The sequence below is a fragment of the Portunus trituberculatus genome, chromosome 18 (assembly GCF_017591435.1).
Source record: "Portunus trituberculatus isolate SZX2019 chromosome 18, ASM1759143v1, whole genome shotgun sequence".
Lineage (NCBI taxonomy): Eukaryota > Metazoa > Arthropoda > Malacostraca > Decapoda > Portunidae > Portunus > Portunus trituberculatus.
The window spans coordinates 11,086,311-11,102,145 of record NC_059272.1 but is presented as its reverse complement, the minus strand read 5'-3'; the positions used below and the strand labels follow the sequence as shown (position 1 = coordinate 11,102,145).

The window sequence follows — 15,835 nt, the reverse complement described above, 5'->3', positions numbered from 1 at the left end:
TGAGTAATGAGTCTCCACTGTACTGTTATGAAGTGCTCTTTGTGTGTGTGTGCATTGTTGGAGTGGTTTGGTTGCTCGGTGTATGTCTGTGTTTACCTAGTTGTAATTACTTAGTTGTATTGTACAGGGTTCAAGAGGGGCTAATAGTGTCCTGTCTCCATTTATTCAATTTTTCTTTAAAGTTATGCACATTATGTGCTGTAACAACTTCATCACTCAATGCATTCCACTTTTCCACCGTTCTATGTGGAAAACTGTATTTTCCAATATCCTTCACACACTGCCTCATTCTAATCTTCTTTACATGTCCTCTTGTCTTTCTAGCTTCTTATGTCACCAGCACCAGGTCTTTCTTGTCTATGCCATTTACTATTCTAGTCTATACCATTTACTATTTTATACATTGTAATTAAATCTCCTCATTCTCTTCTATCTTGTAATGTTGACAGTCCAATTTACTTCAACCTTTCTTCATATGTTAGGTCCTTTAGTTCCGGCACCATCTTTGTAGGTATCATCTGAATCCATTCTAATCTTCTTATATCTTTTTTTTGAGCTCGGTGACCACACCACTGCTGCATTTTCCAGCTTAGGAGGTATCATGCTTGTGATAATTTTTTTCATCATATCTTTGTCCATGAATTGAGATGCCACTCATATTATTCGACATTTTATAAGCTAATCCAAATATCTTACCTATGTGTTTTTGGGGGTTCAGATTTTTCTGTATAATCACTCCCAGATCTTTTTCCTCTTTAGTCTTCATTATTTGTTCCTCTCCCATCAGATAGTTCCATACTGGTTTTCTAGTTCCATTACGTGACATTTCTTGGTGTTGAACTCCAATTTCCACTTCTTACTTCATTCGCAAATTTTATTTATATCTTCCTGCAACAGCAAACGATCCTCTCGGGTTTTGATTACTCTTACCAGCTTTGCATCATCAGCAAACAAATTAATATAATTGTTTATCCATTTGTGAATGTCGTTTACATATGTCTGGATCATAATGGGGGCTAACACTGACCCTTGTGGCACTCCACTTGTTACTTTACCTCAAGATGAGTATGTATCTCAGATCACAGTTCTCATCTCCCTGTTCTTTAAACAATCCCTTATCCAGTCTAACAAAGTTCCTCGCAGTCCTCCTTTGCTCTCTAGTTTCCAAAGTAGTCTGCCGTGAGGGACTTTATCAAAAGCCATTTTTATGCCCAGGTATACTGTGTCCACCCATCCATCTCTGCTTTCCAGTCCTTCTATTAATCTTGAGTAAAAACTTAATAAGTTTGACACACATGACCATCCTGTCCTGAACCCAAATTGTTTTTTGATACCCGTATAACTTGTTCTTCTTCCAGATGTTTAACTCATTTTTCTTTGATAACTATTTCATACAACTTCCCCACAACACTTGTAAGTGACACCGGTCTGTAATTTAATGGTTCAGTTGCCTTTCCTACTTTAAATATCGGTATTATGTTGGCTCTCTTCCATTCTAGTGGTACTCTCCCTTCATTTAATGAACTTGTAATCATTTCCCAAATTGGATCTAACAGATGCTCTTTACATTCTTTTAGCAGCCTGATACACCATCCAGCCCCATTGCTTTTCTGACATCCAAATTATCTAATAATCTTCTAATATCTTCTTTGTGCACTATGATTTTCTGCAATCTTTGGCAATGCAAAGTCCTATTTTGTTCTGCAAAATCTTTTTTCTTCACTCATTTCCTTTGCTGTTTGGCATGTCTTCCCTCCTTTAATTATTTTTCTATTGTTTTCTTATTTTCTATCTTACCATTTATGAATTTGTAGAAAAGCTTGGGTTCATCTTCGCTTTTTTGCACCACATCTTTCTCAAAGTTTCTTTCTTCCTCTCTCCTTACTCTAATATACATATACAGTGATACCTTGAGATACGAACGCCCCAACATACAATTTTTTTGATATATGACGAAAAATTTCATATAATTTATGCCTTGAAATATGAAGATATTTTTGAGGTACAAACAGCCACTAGTAGGTGGCACAGCGATCGCTTGGCTACCCGTGTCCACCCGAACATTCAGTTCATGTTGTGTATCGTTGTTCAACCTTTGTGCATGTATGTGTCTGTGCTACTCGGCAGTGTGTATTTTTTCTTAAGTTTTGTCAACTCAAAACCTTGTGATCTTGGGTCCCAAAAGTAAAAATAAGGAGGCTGAAAAGAAGAAACTTAAGAAGAGTCTTGCAATGGATATGAAACACAAGATAATTGCAAAATATGAATGTGGTGTGCATATCTGTGACTTGACCCTGTGCGCTAATGCTAGTAGTAACTGTAAAGTCAAACCATTGTTGGTGTACCATTCTGAGAACCCCAGGGCCTTTAAAGCACATAAGGTGTTACAAGAGAAACTCCAGTTCATGTGGCGTGCCAATAGTAAGGCATGGGTAACTTGCCAATTCCTCCTCCCTACTACATATACGAAGTTCTGTCACAGTGTCGGTAAGTACGAATGCATGTTTAACCCCTAAAACTCGGAGAAGTTGGAAATTTTTGCTTGCACTAACTCGGCAGGTTAGGTGAGAAACACGCAAAATAGCCTGTATTCACATACTGATTACACTTGGAAATTCAACAAACAAGTGAGTACAAATGGTGTTCAGCCCACAAGCAACTCTTCCTCTTTGCAATGCAAGAAACCAAAAGTCTCTAGATGCTATGGTTACCAAAATATCACAAGTTGAATGAGGTCATATCATTGGTGTATGTGGCCTTGCGTCCGATTGGGTTCAGCAGCCTTGGCTAGTGACAGAAAACGAGCCCTTTGTATCTCTCTCTCTCTGTTGCCTGTTCTGATACCACTCTCATTCAAAAGTTGTCTCCCCGCAACATGGCGAGAGGGCCGAGGTGTAGAAGTAAAGTGCATGGGAGAGGTGGTGGAATCGGACACCGTGAAATCACTGTCGCTCCCTCCATCCACCGTGGGAGTTGGTGACACAGAGACGTATAGTATAAGTTTACTCCTGATGAATGTTGCCAGCTCACAAGCAAAGAAAACGGGAAGAAACTAGCCAAAATATAGCGCAAAAATGCCTAAACGTCTATCGACATGCCCCGAGACTTGCATGATGAACGTCTATCAACGTGTCCCGAGTTTTGTGGGTTAAATTGTTATTTTGGGCAATATAGTACATTTATATCATGCATACAATAAACATTGTATTTATCTTATATTAAATCTATATTTTGTTGGTGTTTAAAAAGCATGTTAATTTCTTTGGGGGGTAAATTCGTATCACTACAATGAATTAATTCTATTTCCATTAATATCTATGGGAAAAATTTATTTGATATAAAAATTTTTTTATATACAACGATCGTCATAGAACGAATTAAATTTGTATGTTGAAGTATCACTGTATCAATTTCTTGCATCCTTTTGCTGCTGTCTGTTATTGTCATTTCTTTGCTTTTTGAGTATGTGTGTGTGTATTTACCTAGTTTTATCTAGTTGTAGTTTTACAGGCCCTGGGCTTTACGCTCGTGTGGCCCCGTCTCCATATCTACACTTATCCAATTTTTCTTTAAAACTATGCACACTCGTTGCTGATACCACTTCCTCACTCAAACTGTTCCAAGTCTCAACACATCTTTGCGGGAAACTTTATGTTTTAACATTTCTCAGACATCTTTCCTTCCTCAGTTTCTTACTATGCGATCTTGTGCTTCTAATGCCACATTCTTCTCTCAGGATTAGTTTCTCATTATCCACTTGATCCATTCCGTTAATCAATTTATAAACTTGTATCAGATCACCTCTCTCTCTTCTCTGTTCCAAGGTTGGTAGATCCATAGCTTTCAGTCTCTCCTCATATGTCATCCCTTTAAATTCTGGAACCATTCTTGTAGCCGATTTTTGTAGTCTCTCCAATTTCTTTATGTGTTTCTTTTTAGGGGTGGTCCACACAACTGCATATTCCAATCTGGGTCTTATTTTAGTACTTATCAATTTCTTCATAATTTCTTTGTCCATGTAGTGAAATGCTAATCCAATATTCCTTAGCAAATTATATGTCTCTCTGAAAATTCTATCAATATGGCTTACCGGTTGATTGTTTTCTTCCATTGTCACTCCCAAGTCCTTTTCCTTTTTTACTTTTTCTAGTTCTACTCCATCTCCCATCTTATAGATTCCCACTGGTTGTCTTTCACTTTTCCCCATTTCCATGACATGGCTTTTGTCCACATTGAATTCCATCTCCTATTTTTCACTCCATTTCCGGATCTTGTTTAAGTCTTCCTGCAGTATTTCACAATTCTCTTTTTGTTTTATGACTCTGCACAGTTTCACATCGTCCACAAACAGATTTATGTAGCTGTTCACTTCCTCTGGCATGTTGTATACATATATGAGAAAAAATATTGGTGCCAATACTGACCCCTGTGGCACTCCGCTGTCTACTGCTCTCCACTTGGACTTCATATCTTTAACTACCGTCCTTATTTCTCTCCCCTTCAAGTAATTTTCCATCCATCTCAATGTGCTTCCTTTCAAGCCACCCTTCTCCTCTAACTTCCATAGTAATCTTTCATGTGGCACTTTATCAAATGCCTTTTTTAAATCTAAATAAATACAGTCAATCCACCCCTCTCTCTTTTGTACTTTATCAACTATTCTAGAGTAGAAACTCAATAAATTTGTTACACACGACTGACCTTTTCTAAAACCAAATTGGCTATTTGATAATAATTTGTTGTCTTCAAGAAACTCAATCCATTGTTTCTTTACTACTCTTTCACACATCTTGCATATTAAACTAGTTAGTGATACTGGTCTGTAATTTAAAGGTTATTCCTTCCTTCCGCTCTTATATATGGGAACCACCTCAGCTCTTTTCCATTCTACTGGTACTGTTCCATTTTCTATAGAGCATTTTATGAAGTTGTATATAGGACTTGCTAGTTCTTCTCTACATTCTTTTAATATTCTGCCTGAGACTTCATCTGGTCCCATTGCCTTCTCATCTAATTCCGTCATCAACTCTTTTATTTCAAGCTTGGTTACTTTAATCTCTTTCATATGGACAGTCTCTCTATTACCCTGTGGTCTTTCAAATTTGGATTCCTTAGTAAAGACTTCCTGAAATTTACTGTTTAACAGTTCTGACCTACTTTTTGGGTCTTCCACCATCCCGTTCTCTCCTTTTAACCTTTCTATTGTTTCTTTTTGCCTTATTTTTCCATTTATGAATCTGTAGAACAATTTCAGTTGTTCCTTACATTTTTCGACAATGTCTTTTTCATAGTTCCTTTCTTCTTCCTTTCTCACCTTAGCATATTCATATCTTGCTGTTTTGAAGTTTTCCTTATTTTCTGGATTTCTGTTTCTCCACCTTTTCCATGCTCCATCTCTTTTCTCCTTTACCCTAGCACACCTTGCATTAAACCAATCTTTCTTTCCTTCTTCTTTAGGTCTATATTTTGGGACATATTCCCTGACTCCTATTTTGTATATTTCCAAAAATAACTTATACTTCTCTTGCGCGGTCTCTGAGTTTTTTCATCTCCTCCCAGTTTACGTTTTTAAAATAGCTCTTGAGGTTTTCAATATCAACCTTTCTGTAATTTAATCGGCCTCCTTTGTATGATTCGTCTCTATCTTCCTTTCCCTCTTCTATATCTATTTCTAATATTACATGGTCACTCTTTCCCAATGGGCACTTATATCTTATATCATCGTTCATTTGTAAAAACTTGGTCCAATCTCGCCGGCTCATCGTTTCCTCTGAATCTTGTGTTTTCCTTTACTCTTTGGACCATCATATTATCTATCATTAGATTCAGGAGTCTATCTCCCCAGGCTTCTTCCCTCATACCAGTCCACCTCCTTACAGTTGAAATCTCCTACTAATATAACTTTTTCTGTGTGTGTTTGTGTTTCACTGTTTGACCTGCTGCAGTCTCTGACGAGACAGCCAGACGTTACCCTACGGAACGAACTCAGAGCTCATTATTTCCGATCTTCGGATAGGCCTGAGACCAGGCACACACCACACACCGGGACAACAAGGTCACAACTCCTCGATTTACATCCTGTAACTACTCACTGCTAGGTGAACAGCGGCTACACGTGAAAGGAGACACACACAAATATCCCACCCAGCCAATCGAACCCTCCTCTTTTCCAGTGCTCTAACCACTGAGCTACTCATGTGTGTGTGTGTGTGTGTGTGTGTGTGTGTGTGTGTGTGTGTGTGTGTGTGTGTGTATTTACCTAGTTGCAGTTTTACAGGGCCTGAGCTTTTACGCTCCTGTGGCCCCGTCTCCATATCTACACTTATCGTGTGTGTGTGTGTGTGTGTGTGTGTGTGTGTGTGTGTGTGTGTGTGTGTGTGTGTGTGTGTGTGTGTGTGTGTGTGTGTGTATTTACCTATTTGTATTTACCTATTTGTGTATTACAGGACCCGAGCTAAGTTCTCTGTGTCCTGTCTCCTTGTCCATTCCTGTCATATCTCTCTTTCATCTGATTGACACACACCTCGTGAACGACATCACTGCTCAGTTTATTCCACTTATCAATGCTATGATGCGGGAAACTGTATTTTTTCACGTCATTTAGACAGATGTCATTTATTAGCTTTTTTCCATGTCCTCGGAGATGATTACTTGTGGTCACCTTTATCAACTCTCTGTCCAGTATGTCAATCTTGTTCACCAATTTATACATAGTTATCATGTCTCCTCTTGTTCTTCTCTCTTCTAATGTGGTCAGCCCCAGCTTCCTCAGTCTTTCCTCATAGTCTAACTCCCTGAGTCCTGGTACCATCCTTGTTGCCAGCCTCTGTACCCTTTCCACCTTCTTCACATTTTTTTCATATCGGTGACCAGACACAAGCTGCATATTCTAACTGGGGTCTTATTAAGGTACATAATATCTTCTTCATCATTCCTTCATCTAGGTAGTGGAATGCAAGGCCAATATTTTGAAGCATGTTATATGTTTTCCAAAAATCTTGTTAATGTGTTTCTCCGGTGACAAAGTGTTTTGCACGTTACTCCTAAGTCTTTCTCCTCATTGGTCTCTTTAATTTTCTCATCACCCAGCCTGTAATCCCAGTTTGGTCTGTATCTACTTCTTCCCATTTTCATAACATGGGTCTTGTCTATATTAAATTCCATCTGCCACTCCTTACTCCACTCATATATTTTATCAAGATCTTCCTGTAACTTGTTACAATCTTCCACATTCTTACTCTCCTCATAATTTTAGTATCGTCCACAAACATGTTCATGTAACTGTCAATTCCTACTGGCATATCATTAACATAAATCAAAAACATGATGGGACCAAGCACTGACCCTTGTGGAACTCCACTGGTTACCTTCTTCCACTCGGACTTCCTTCCTCTCACCACTGTTCTCATTTCTCTTCCCATTAAGTAATTTTCCATCCATTTTGCTAGTTTATCATTTACTCCTCCAATCTTCTTTAGTTTCCACATCAGTCTATTGTGTGGTACTTTATCAAAGGCCTTTCTCAAGTCCAGGTAGATAGCATCCACCCATCCCTCTCTATGTTGTAGTATGTCAGTCACTCTTGAATAAAAACATAATAAATTGGATATGCACGATCTTCCTTTTCTGAAACCAAACTGTCTTTCACTCAGAATGTTTTCACTTTCTAGATACTCACTCCACTTAGCTTTAATTACTTCTTCACATACCTTGCACAATATACTAGTCAACGATACTGGTCTATAATTTAGCGGTTCCATTCTACTACCATTCTTATATATAGGCACAATGTCAGCTCTTTTCCACTCTTTCGGGACTAATCCTGTTCTTATGGAGGTTTCCACAATATCAAATACGGGGTTCAACAATTGATCCTTACATTCATTTAGCAACCTCCCAGATATGCCATCAGGCCCCATTGATTTATTAATATCCAGATTGCTTATAATTTTCCTTACATCTTCCTTAGTAACCATGATGTCCTGCATTTGCTTTATTTCCGTAGGCCTCCTCCCATAAAATGCTCCTCCTTTGTAAACACTTTGCAAAAGTTGTTGTTCAAAATTTCAGCTATATCTCCAGCATCCTCATATACTTTTTTACCTTTTCTATTGCCTCCCTTATATTTAATTTTCCATTTATGAATTTGTAAAACATTTTTGGGTCACTATCTCAGTTATCCACCACCCTCTGTTCATATTCCTTCTGTGCTGTTCTCCTTACTTCAACATATCTATTCCTTGCTGTTTTGTAAACTTCTCTTGATAATACATCACTGTTTTTCTTAAGTTTCTTCCATGCCTTTTCTTTGTTCTTTTTTGCTTCTTCACAATTTCTATTAAACCACTGTTTATTATTTAAAGTCCTCTTTCTGTAATATGGCACAAACTTTTCACAGCAGAGTTATACAAATCCATAAATTTATCGTATTTCAATTGCATATCTCTTTCCTGGTATACCACGGACCAGTCAATTTCATTAAAGAACTCCCTTATATGGTTATAATTTGCCCTAATATAATTTAATTTTTCCTCCCTGTTCCACAATCTTATTCGTGCTTAATTCCGTATCCAGCTCAAAGCTTAGGACATCATGATCGCTTCTCACCAAGGGACATTTATGTTCAATTTCCTCTTTTAGAGATGCCCTGGTAAATACCAAATCCAACCTTGCTGCAACATCTTGTCCCCTGCACCTTGTTGGTGATCTCACCCACTGTGTCATTAAGTTATTTGTTGCTACCTTTAACAATTCCTCTGCCCACTCACCACCGTTCACCACTTCTTAGTCTTCCCACACTATTTCTTTACAATTATAGTCTCCGACTATCATCACTCTATCCTTTCTGATGAGTTCTTGCTTCATTCTGTCTAGAGTATTTCTCATCACCATTTGGTACTGTTCATATTCCCAAGCATTGGTTCTGGGTGGTATGTATACTGTTATAATATTAATGTCCCTCTTGCCATCTGTTATAAGCATACTTATCACTTCCTCATTTCTTTTACTATAGTTCACCTCCTTCACTATCAGATCTTCCTTAGTAAGAACCATTATACCACCACCTCCTTTAATTTTTCTGTCATTTCTCCATACTTTGTAGTGTTTTACAACAAACCAGTCTAGCTTTATTTCCACTATACACATTATGTTTGGCTCGTTATTTCTTAGGTAATCCATACATTCTAGCCTCTTAGACAGAAATCCATCTATACTCATGTAAGTCACTTGTATTCCATTCCTAGTCTCTTTCTTCCATGTAATGTTTATTCCGTCTGTTTTATCCACCACTTCTTTAAAAGAGCCTCCCATTTCTCATCCTCCAAAAAAACTTGGTCTTTTCCTCCTCTGTTCTTTCATCATTCCTCTCTTTCACTTCAGTTACAAGCTCTTTCATTTTCATTCACTCATCCTGTGACATATTTCTTCTTATGTAAATTGTTTTGGTTTCCTCAGAGTCCTTAAGTTTCCAAGCCCTCCTCAACAAGGCCTCAGCTGCTACCTGAGGCTTTAATTTCAATTTTAATGGTCTATTCTTGCCTTCCTCAAAAGCTCCCAATCTCACACTTTCTTCTACCTCAGCATATAGGTCCTCTTCCTCCACAGAGATCTTATTCAGTAAGTGTGTGTGTGTGTGTGTGTGTGTGTGTGTGTGTGTGTGTGTTTGTGTTTGTGTGTGTGTGTGTGTGTTGTTTTGTGTTTGTGTTTTGTGTGTTTTGTGTTTGTGTTTTGTTTGTGTGTGTGTGTGTGTGTGTGTGTGTGTGTGTGTGTGTGTGTGTAATTCACTGTTTGATCTGCTGCAGTCTCTGGCAAACAGCCAGACGTTACCCTCAACAGCTCAAAGCTCATTATTTCCATCTTCATAGGTCTGAGACCAGGCACACACACACACCGGGACAACAAGGTCACAACTCCTCGATTTACATCCTCACCTACTCACTGCTAGGTGAACACTACACGTGAGGAGACACACCCAAATATCTCCACCCGGCGGGAATCGAACCCGGTCATCTGGCTTGTGAAGCCAGCGCTCTAACCACTGAGCTACCGGGCCATGTGTGTGTGTGTGTGTGTGTATTTACCTAGTTGTATTTGTGTGTGTGTGTGTGTGTGTTTCACTGTTTGATCTGCTGCAGTCTCTGACGAGACAGCCAGACGTTACCCTACGGAACAAGCTCAGAGCTCATTATTTCCGATCTTTGGATAGGCCTGAGACCAGGCACACACCACACACCGGGACAACAAGGTCACAACTCCTCGATTTACATCCCGTACCTACTCACTGCTAGGTGAACAGGGGCTACACGTGAAAGGAGACACACCCAAATATCTGTGTGTGTGTGTACTTACCTAGTTGTATTTTACCTAGTTGTAGTTTTACAGGGCCTGGGCTTTATGCTCATGTGGCCCCATCTCCATATCTACACTTATCCAATCTTACTTTAAAAGTGTGCACACTCGTTGCAGACACTACTTCTTCATCTAAACTGTTCCACGTCTCAATACATCTCTGCGGGAAACTATATTTTTCAATATTTCTCAGACATCTTCCTTTTCTCAGCTTTTTACTATGCGATCTTGTGCTTCGGATGTCATATTCTTCTCTCAGGATCAGTTTCTCATTATCCACTTGGTCCATTCTGTTGATCAATTTATAAACTTGTATCAGGTCTCCTCTCTTCCTTCTTTGTTCCAGGGTTGGTAGATCCATAGCCTTTAGTCTCTCCTCATATGTCATCCCTTCAAATTCTGGAACCATTCTTGTAGCTATTTTTTTGTAGCCTCTCCAATTTCCTTATGCGTTTCTTTTTATGAGGGGTCCACACTATTCCTGCATATTCCAATCTGGGTCTTATCATAGTACTTATCAATTTCTTCATCATTTCTTTATCCATGTAGTGAAATGCTACTCCAATATTCCTTAGCAAATTATATGTTTCTCTAAAAATTCTATCAATATGGCTTACTGGTTGATTGAGTGTGTGTGTGTGTGTGTGTGTGTGTGTGTGTGTGTGTGTGTGTGTGTGTGTGTGTGTGTGTGTGTGTGTGTGTGTGTGTGTGTGTGTGTGTGTGTGTGTGTGTGTGTGTGTGTGTGCATGTGTATTGTTTGAGTGGTTTGGCTGCTTAGTCTGGGTTCGTGTGTGTGTGTGTATGTACATATTTATCTAGTTGTACTTATCTAGCTGTATTGTACAAGGTTCGAGCGGAGTTCATAGCGTCCTGTCTCATGTCTCCACTTATCCAATTTTTCTTAAAGTTATGCACATTATGTGCTGTAACAACTTCATTATTCAATGCATTCCACTTTTCCACCGTTCTGTGTGGAAAATCCATCTCTGTTATCCAGTCTTTCTATTACCCTTGAATAGAAGCTTAATAAATTTGACACACATGACCGTCCTGTCCTGAACCTAAATTGTCTGTTTGTTATGACTTATTCTTCCAGATGTTCAACCCATTTTTCCTTGATAATTACTTCACACAGCTTTTCCATAATACTTGTAAGTGACACTGGTCTGTCATTCAATAGCTCAGATGTCTTTCCCCTTTTAAATATCGGTATTTCGTTGGCTCTTATCCATTCCATTTACGTAGTGAACTGGCCCCATTGGTTTTCTGACATCCAAATTATCCAATAATCTCCTAATATCTTCTTTGTGTACTGTGATTTCCTGTAATCCTTGACAATGCAATGTCCTATTTGGTTCTGTAAAATCTTCTTTAGTGAACACCATTTTGAAGCTCTCATTCATTATTTCACACATTTCCTTCTCTGATTGGTATGTCTTCCTTCCTTTAATTATTTTTTTCTATTGTTTTCTTATTTTTCATTTTGCCATTTATGAATTTGTAGAAAAGCTTGAGTTTCTCTTTGCTTTTACTCACCAAATCTTTCTCAAAGTTTCTTTCTTCTTCTCTCCTTATTCTAATATATTCACTTCTTGCATCCTTATACTGCTGTCTGTTGTCATTTCTCTGCTTTATGAGTTTCTTCCAAGCTTTATCTTTTGCCTTTTTGACAACTGTGCATCTAGCATTGTACCAAGCATGAATTTTTTTTTTAACTCTATAAACTATTCAATGTCAGCAAAAAGTTCCTTAATTTTTCAAAATCTGCTCTTGCATGATTTAATTTCTCTTTTTTGTAGCCCTCTGTGTAACTTATCCCATCCTCCTCCTGTATTTCCAGCTCTAATGTCACATGATCACTTCTTCCCATTGGACTGGGAGGGGGCTCTGGTTTCTTTGTGAATATTAGGTCAAGTAACGATGGTTCTTCTCCCCTACACCTTGTTGACTCCATACACTGGTCCATTGTATTTTCCATAGTCAACTGTAACACTTATTTGCTCCACTGTCCAGCATTGTCCAATACTTCCATCTCTTTCCAGTTATATTTTTTACAGTTAAAGTCTCCAACTAAAAGTATTCTTCCATTTCTTCTCAACATATTATCTAAGCACTTAACCACCTCTCTTTGCATATCTTTATGTTCCTCAGTTCTTTATATTTGTCTTAGGTGGCACATATGTAACTATGATTTTTCTCTTTTCCAATTCCTCTGTTTTGAGTCTTTGAAATCCACCTTATTGTCTCATCTTGGGAATCTACTTTTTGAATATTAAAATTAACGAAGTTAATTTATTTTATTACTTATTGTTGCTTATGATACACTCCCTAGCCCATTTGTATTGTTATTCAAGATGTGGAGTACTTGTATTGTAAGGGCTGGCGCATCAGCAGAGTGCGGCTTCTTGCCCCTTACCTGCGTCAGGTAAGAGAACGAGGTAAGAGTGATAAGACTACATTCAGAATATGCAAACTCGGTCTGGAATCCTCACCCCCTGAAAGACATTGAGATGGTGGAGAATGTGAAATGTAACATAACATAACATAACATAAATAATAGGATAACAAAGGGCCACCAGGGCCCATCTAGGTTATCCTGTATCAGTCGCACAGCGACCTCGTCATCAGTACTTAAAGATACACTTACAAGTACACAATACATTATATACTAATTCTAAATATTTGGCCCATTAACAGGGCTAAGTCCTGCAGCGAAATCCTCTACAATTTGTGGTCCCCATACATGGGGATCATGTCTTATTTAACTATAGTAAATTTCTTATAAAAACTATCATGCAGTGCTATACATAATTATAAATCTAATAAATTTAAGTGCTTATCTAATCTGTTTTTAAACATTGTCAAACTAGTGCTATTTACAACCGTCTCTGGCAATGCATTCCAGAAGTCTACCACCCTATGACTAAAGAAATATTTTCTTATATCTAACCTGCAGCCTTGCTTTCTAATCTTCCTGCCATGATTTCTAGTCCTATTTCCCTCCTCTAAGGTAAAGAAAGATCTCACATCTATGTAGTTTGTATCTGAGAACATTTTAAATAACTCTATCATATCCCTCTTATACATCTCCTCTCAAATGAAAACATGTTTAATTCCTTTAATCTATCTCTATACTCCAGGCGCTTTAATGCTGGTATCATCCTAGTTGCTCTTCTCTGAACTGCTTCTAACATGTTGATATCCTGCCTATAGTGGGGTGACCAGGCCTGTATGCAATACTCTAAATGGGGCCTAACATAGGAATTATATAAGCTACGCACCACTTCCTTACTTTTATAACTAACATTTCTATTTATAAAACCCAGGATCCTATTTGCCCTATTTCTTGCTTCTAAACATTGCTTTGAAAATTTCATAGTCCTGTCTATCACTACTCCTAAATCCTTTCCTTCCTCTACTGCCTCTAGCCAACATCCCTCCATCTCATAGTTAAAGTTTGTGTTGTCTTTACCTAAATGCATAACCTGACACTTTTAGAATTAAACTCCATCTGCCACCTGTCTGCCCATGCTATCAGCCTGTCCAGGTCTCGTTGTATTCTGTAATTGTCCTTTTCACCCTGTACTGCACATGCTATCTTAGTATCATCTGCAAACTTTGATACTTTGCTACTAATTCCTATATCTAAATCGTTAATGTACACCAAGAAAAGAAGAGGTCCTAGCACTGATCCTTGGGGTACCCACTAACCACTTCCTTCCACTCAGACATTGCCCCATTTAATACTACTCTCTGTTTCCTATCAGAAAGCCATTCACTAATCCAATCAACTAACCTACCCCTATCCCATGTAGTCTCAATTTGTACACTAGCCTCCTATGCGGTACCTTATCAAACGCCTTGCTAAAATCTAGATATATAACATCTATGCTATTTCCATCATCTAACTCCTTGGTAATATATTCTAAGATATCGAGCAAATTTGTAAGACAGGACCTCCCTGATCTAAAGCCATGTTGGGTATCTCTAATTAATCTATTCTCATTTAAATGCTCCCAAATACTACCCTTAATGATTTTCTCTAGTATCTTACATACTATACTAGTTAAACTGATCGGTCTATAATTATTCACATCATCCTTCCTACCTTTTTTAAATATTGGAGTAACATTAGCTAACTTCCAGTCCTGAGGTATCTCAGCAAACCTAAGTGATCTTTCAAAGATTAACTTAAGTGCTTCAGAAATACTGTCTACACCCTCCCTAAGTACTCTGGCATGTAGCTCATCAGGACCACTAGCTTTCCTATCGTCTAGTTCAAGAATAAATTTCCTAATAATTCCCGGTTTTATATCAATATTTTCTAAAGCTCTTAAACTACTCGTCGCACTGTTTGTAACAGGATTTCCTATTCTTTCCTAGTAAATACTGAAGAAAATTGTTCATTCAATAATTCTACTATGTCTTCATTTTGATCCACTACTACACCATCTTTTCTGAGTGGTCCAATCCTATCCTTATTTCTTTTATCACTGACCTTGTAATAACTATATAATTTTTGGGGATCTTTACTCCCAGCTCTAGCTAGTTTTATCTCTGCCTGCCTTTTACTTTTTTTTATAACCTTACTCAAATCATCCCTGACCTGTCTGTACCTAATCAAATCTACATCTTCCCCACTTTTCTGCAACTCTCTGTATGCCCTCTTCTTCTCTCTGATCTGGCTATCTATCTCATGAGTCCACCATAATGGCTTCCTGTTTCTCTGCCTTATATCTTTGTAAGGGATACACTGCATCACTATACCCTTTACTACAACCTTAAAAATGTAGAGCCACAAGGATGGTTCAGAACTGAAAGGTCTCAATTATGAAGAAAGACTCAGGAAGCTGAAGCTACCAACACTGGCTTACAGTAGGGCACGAGGAGATATGGTTGAAACTTTCAAGATTCTTACCGGAAAATATGATGAGATATGTTGCAAGGGATTACTGAAATATAATGAAGTTAGAACAAGTAGAGGAAATTCATTGACAATTTTCATGCAAAGATCCAGATTAAATGTAAGGAAATATGCCTTTCCATGTAGGGTACTAAATTCTTGGAACATTTGCCTGTGTGGGTAGTTTCCACAATATCCGTAAAGAAATTTGAGGCAAAATTATATATATTCTAGGCAAATAAAAATTTATGTTATGACTATAAAGCATACGAGATACACCACACGCTACCAAAATACGGAAATGAAGATCTGGAACCACAGGCGTAAGGCTCTTCCAGGTCAACTGTAAGAAACTAAGAATTTACTATATGGTAAATTCCACATCTGAGCAGTCTCCAGGGTCACATAAAGAGGAAGAACAATAATGGCAGCCAGAAAACCTTACATAGATCTGCCTTAAACGACAATCAACTCTAAACTTCCTTATGTTAACTATGACAATTAAAATATGCACTCGAGAAAAGCAGAAATTTCTGTCTGACAGGGATAGTTGTGATAAATAAACAAACCGGCCATTTATTT

The 15,835-nt window shown here is 38.1% G+C and overlaps 1 protein-coding gene across 8 annotated transcripts in view; it reads right to left on the bottom strand.

Moving 5' to 3' along the window:
* LOC123505336 (UPF0415 protein C7orf25 homolog) overlaps window positions 1-15,835 on the bottom strand; it is a 30,776-nt gene that overhangs the window by 14,781 nt on the left and 160 nt on the right. The window contains exons 1-2 of one of the 8 annotated variants that reach the window (XM_045256539.1): window positions 15,543-15,807; window positions 15,269-15,302 (exon numbers count right to left, since the gene is read on the bottom strand). The exons of 1 other annotated variant lie outside the window; for it this stretch is intronic. Coding sequence is in view for 2 of the 7 variants with exons in the window: in XM_045256536.1 (XP_045112471.1) it covers window positions 15,269-15,421 (153 nt within the window). In the remaining 5 variants the exon portion in view is untranslated. Of the gene's footprint in view, window positions 1-15,268; window positions 15,819-15,835 lie in introns of those variants that run through there. 6 more of the 8 variants (XM_045256540.1, XM_045256537.1, XM_045256536.1 and 3 more) reach the window with 6 other exon arrangements.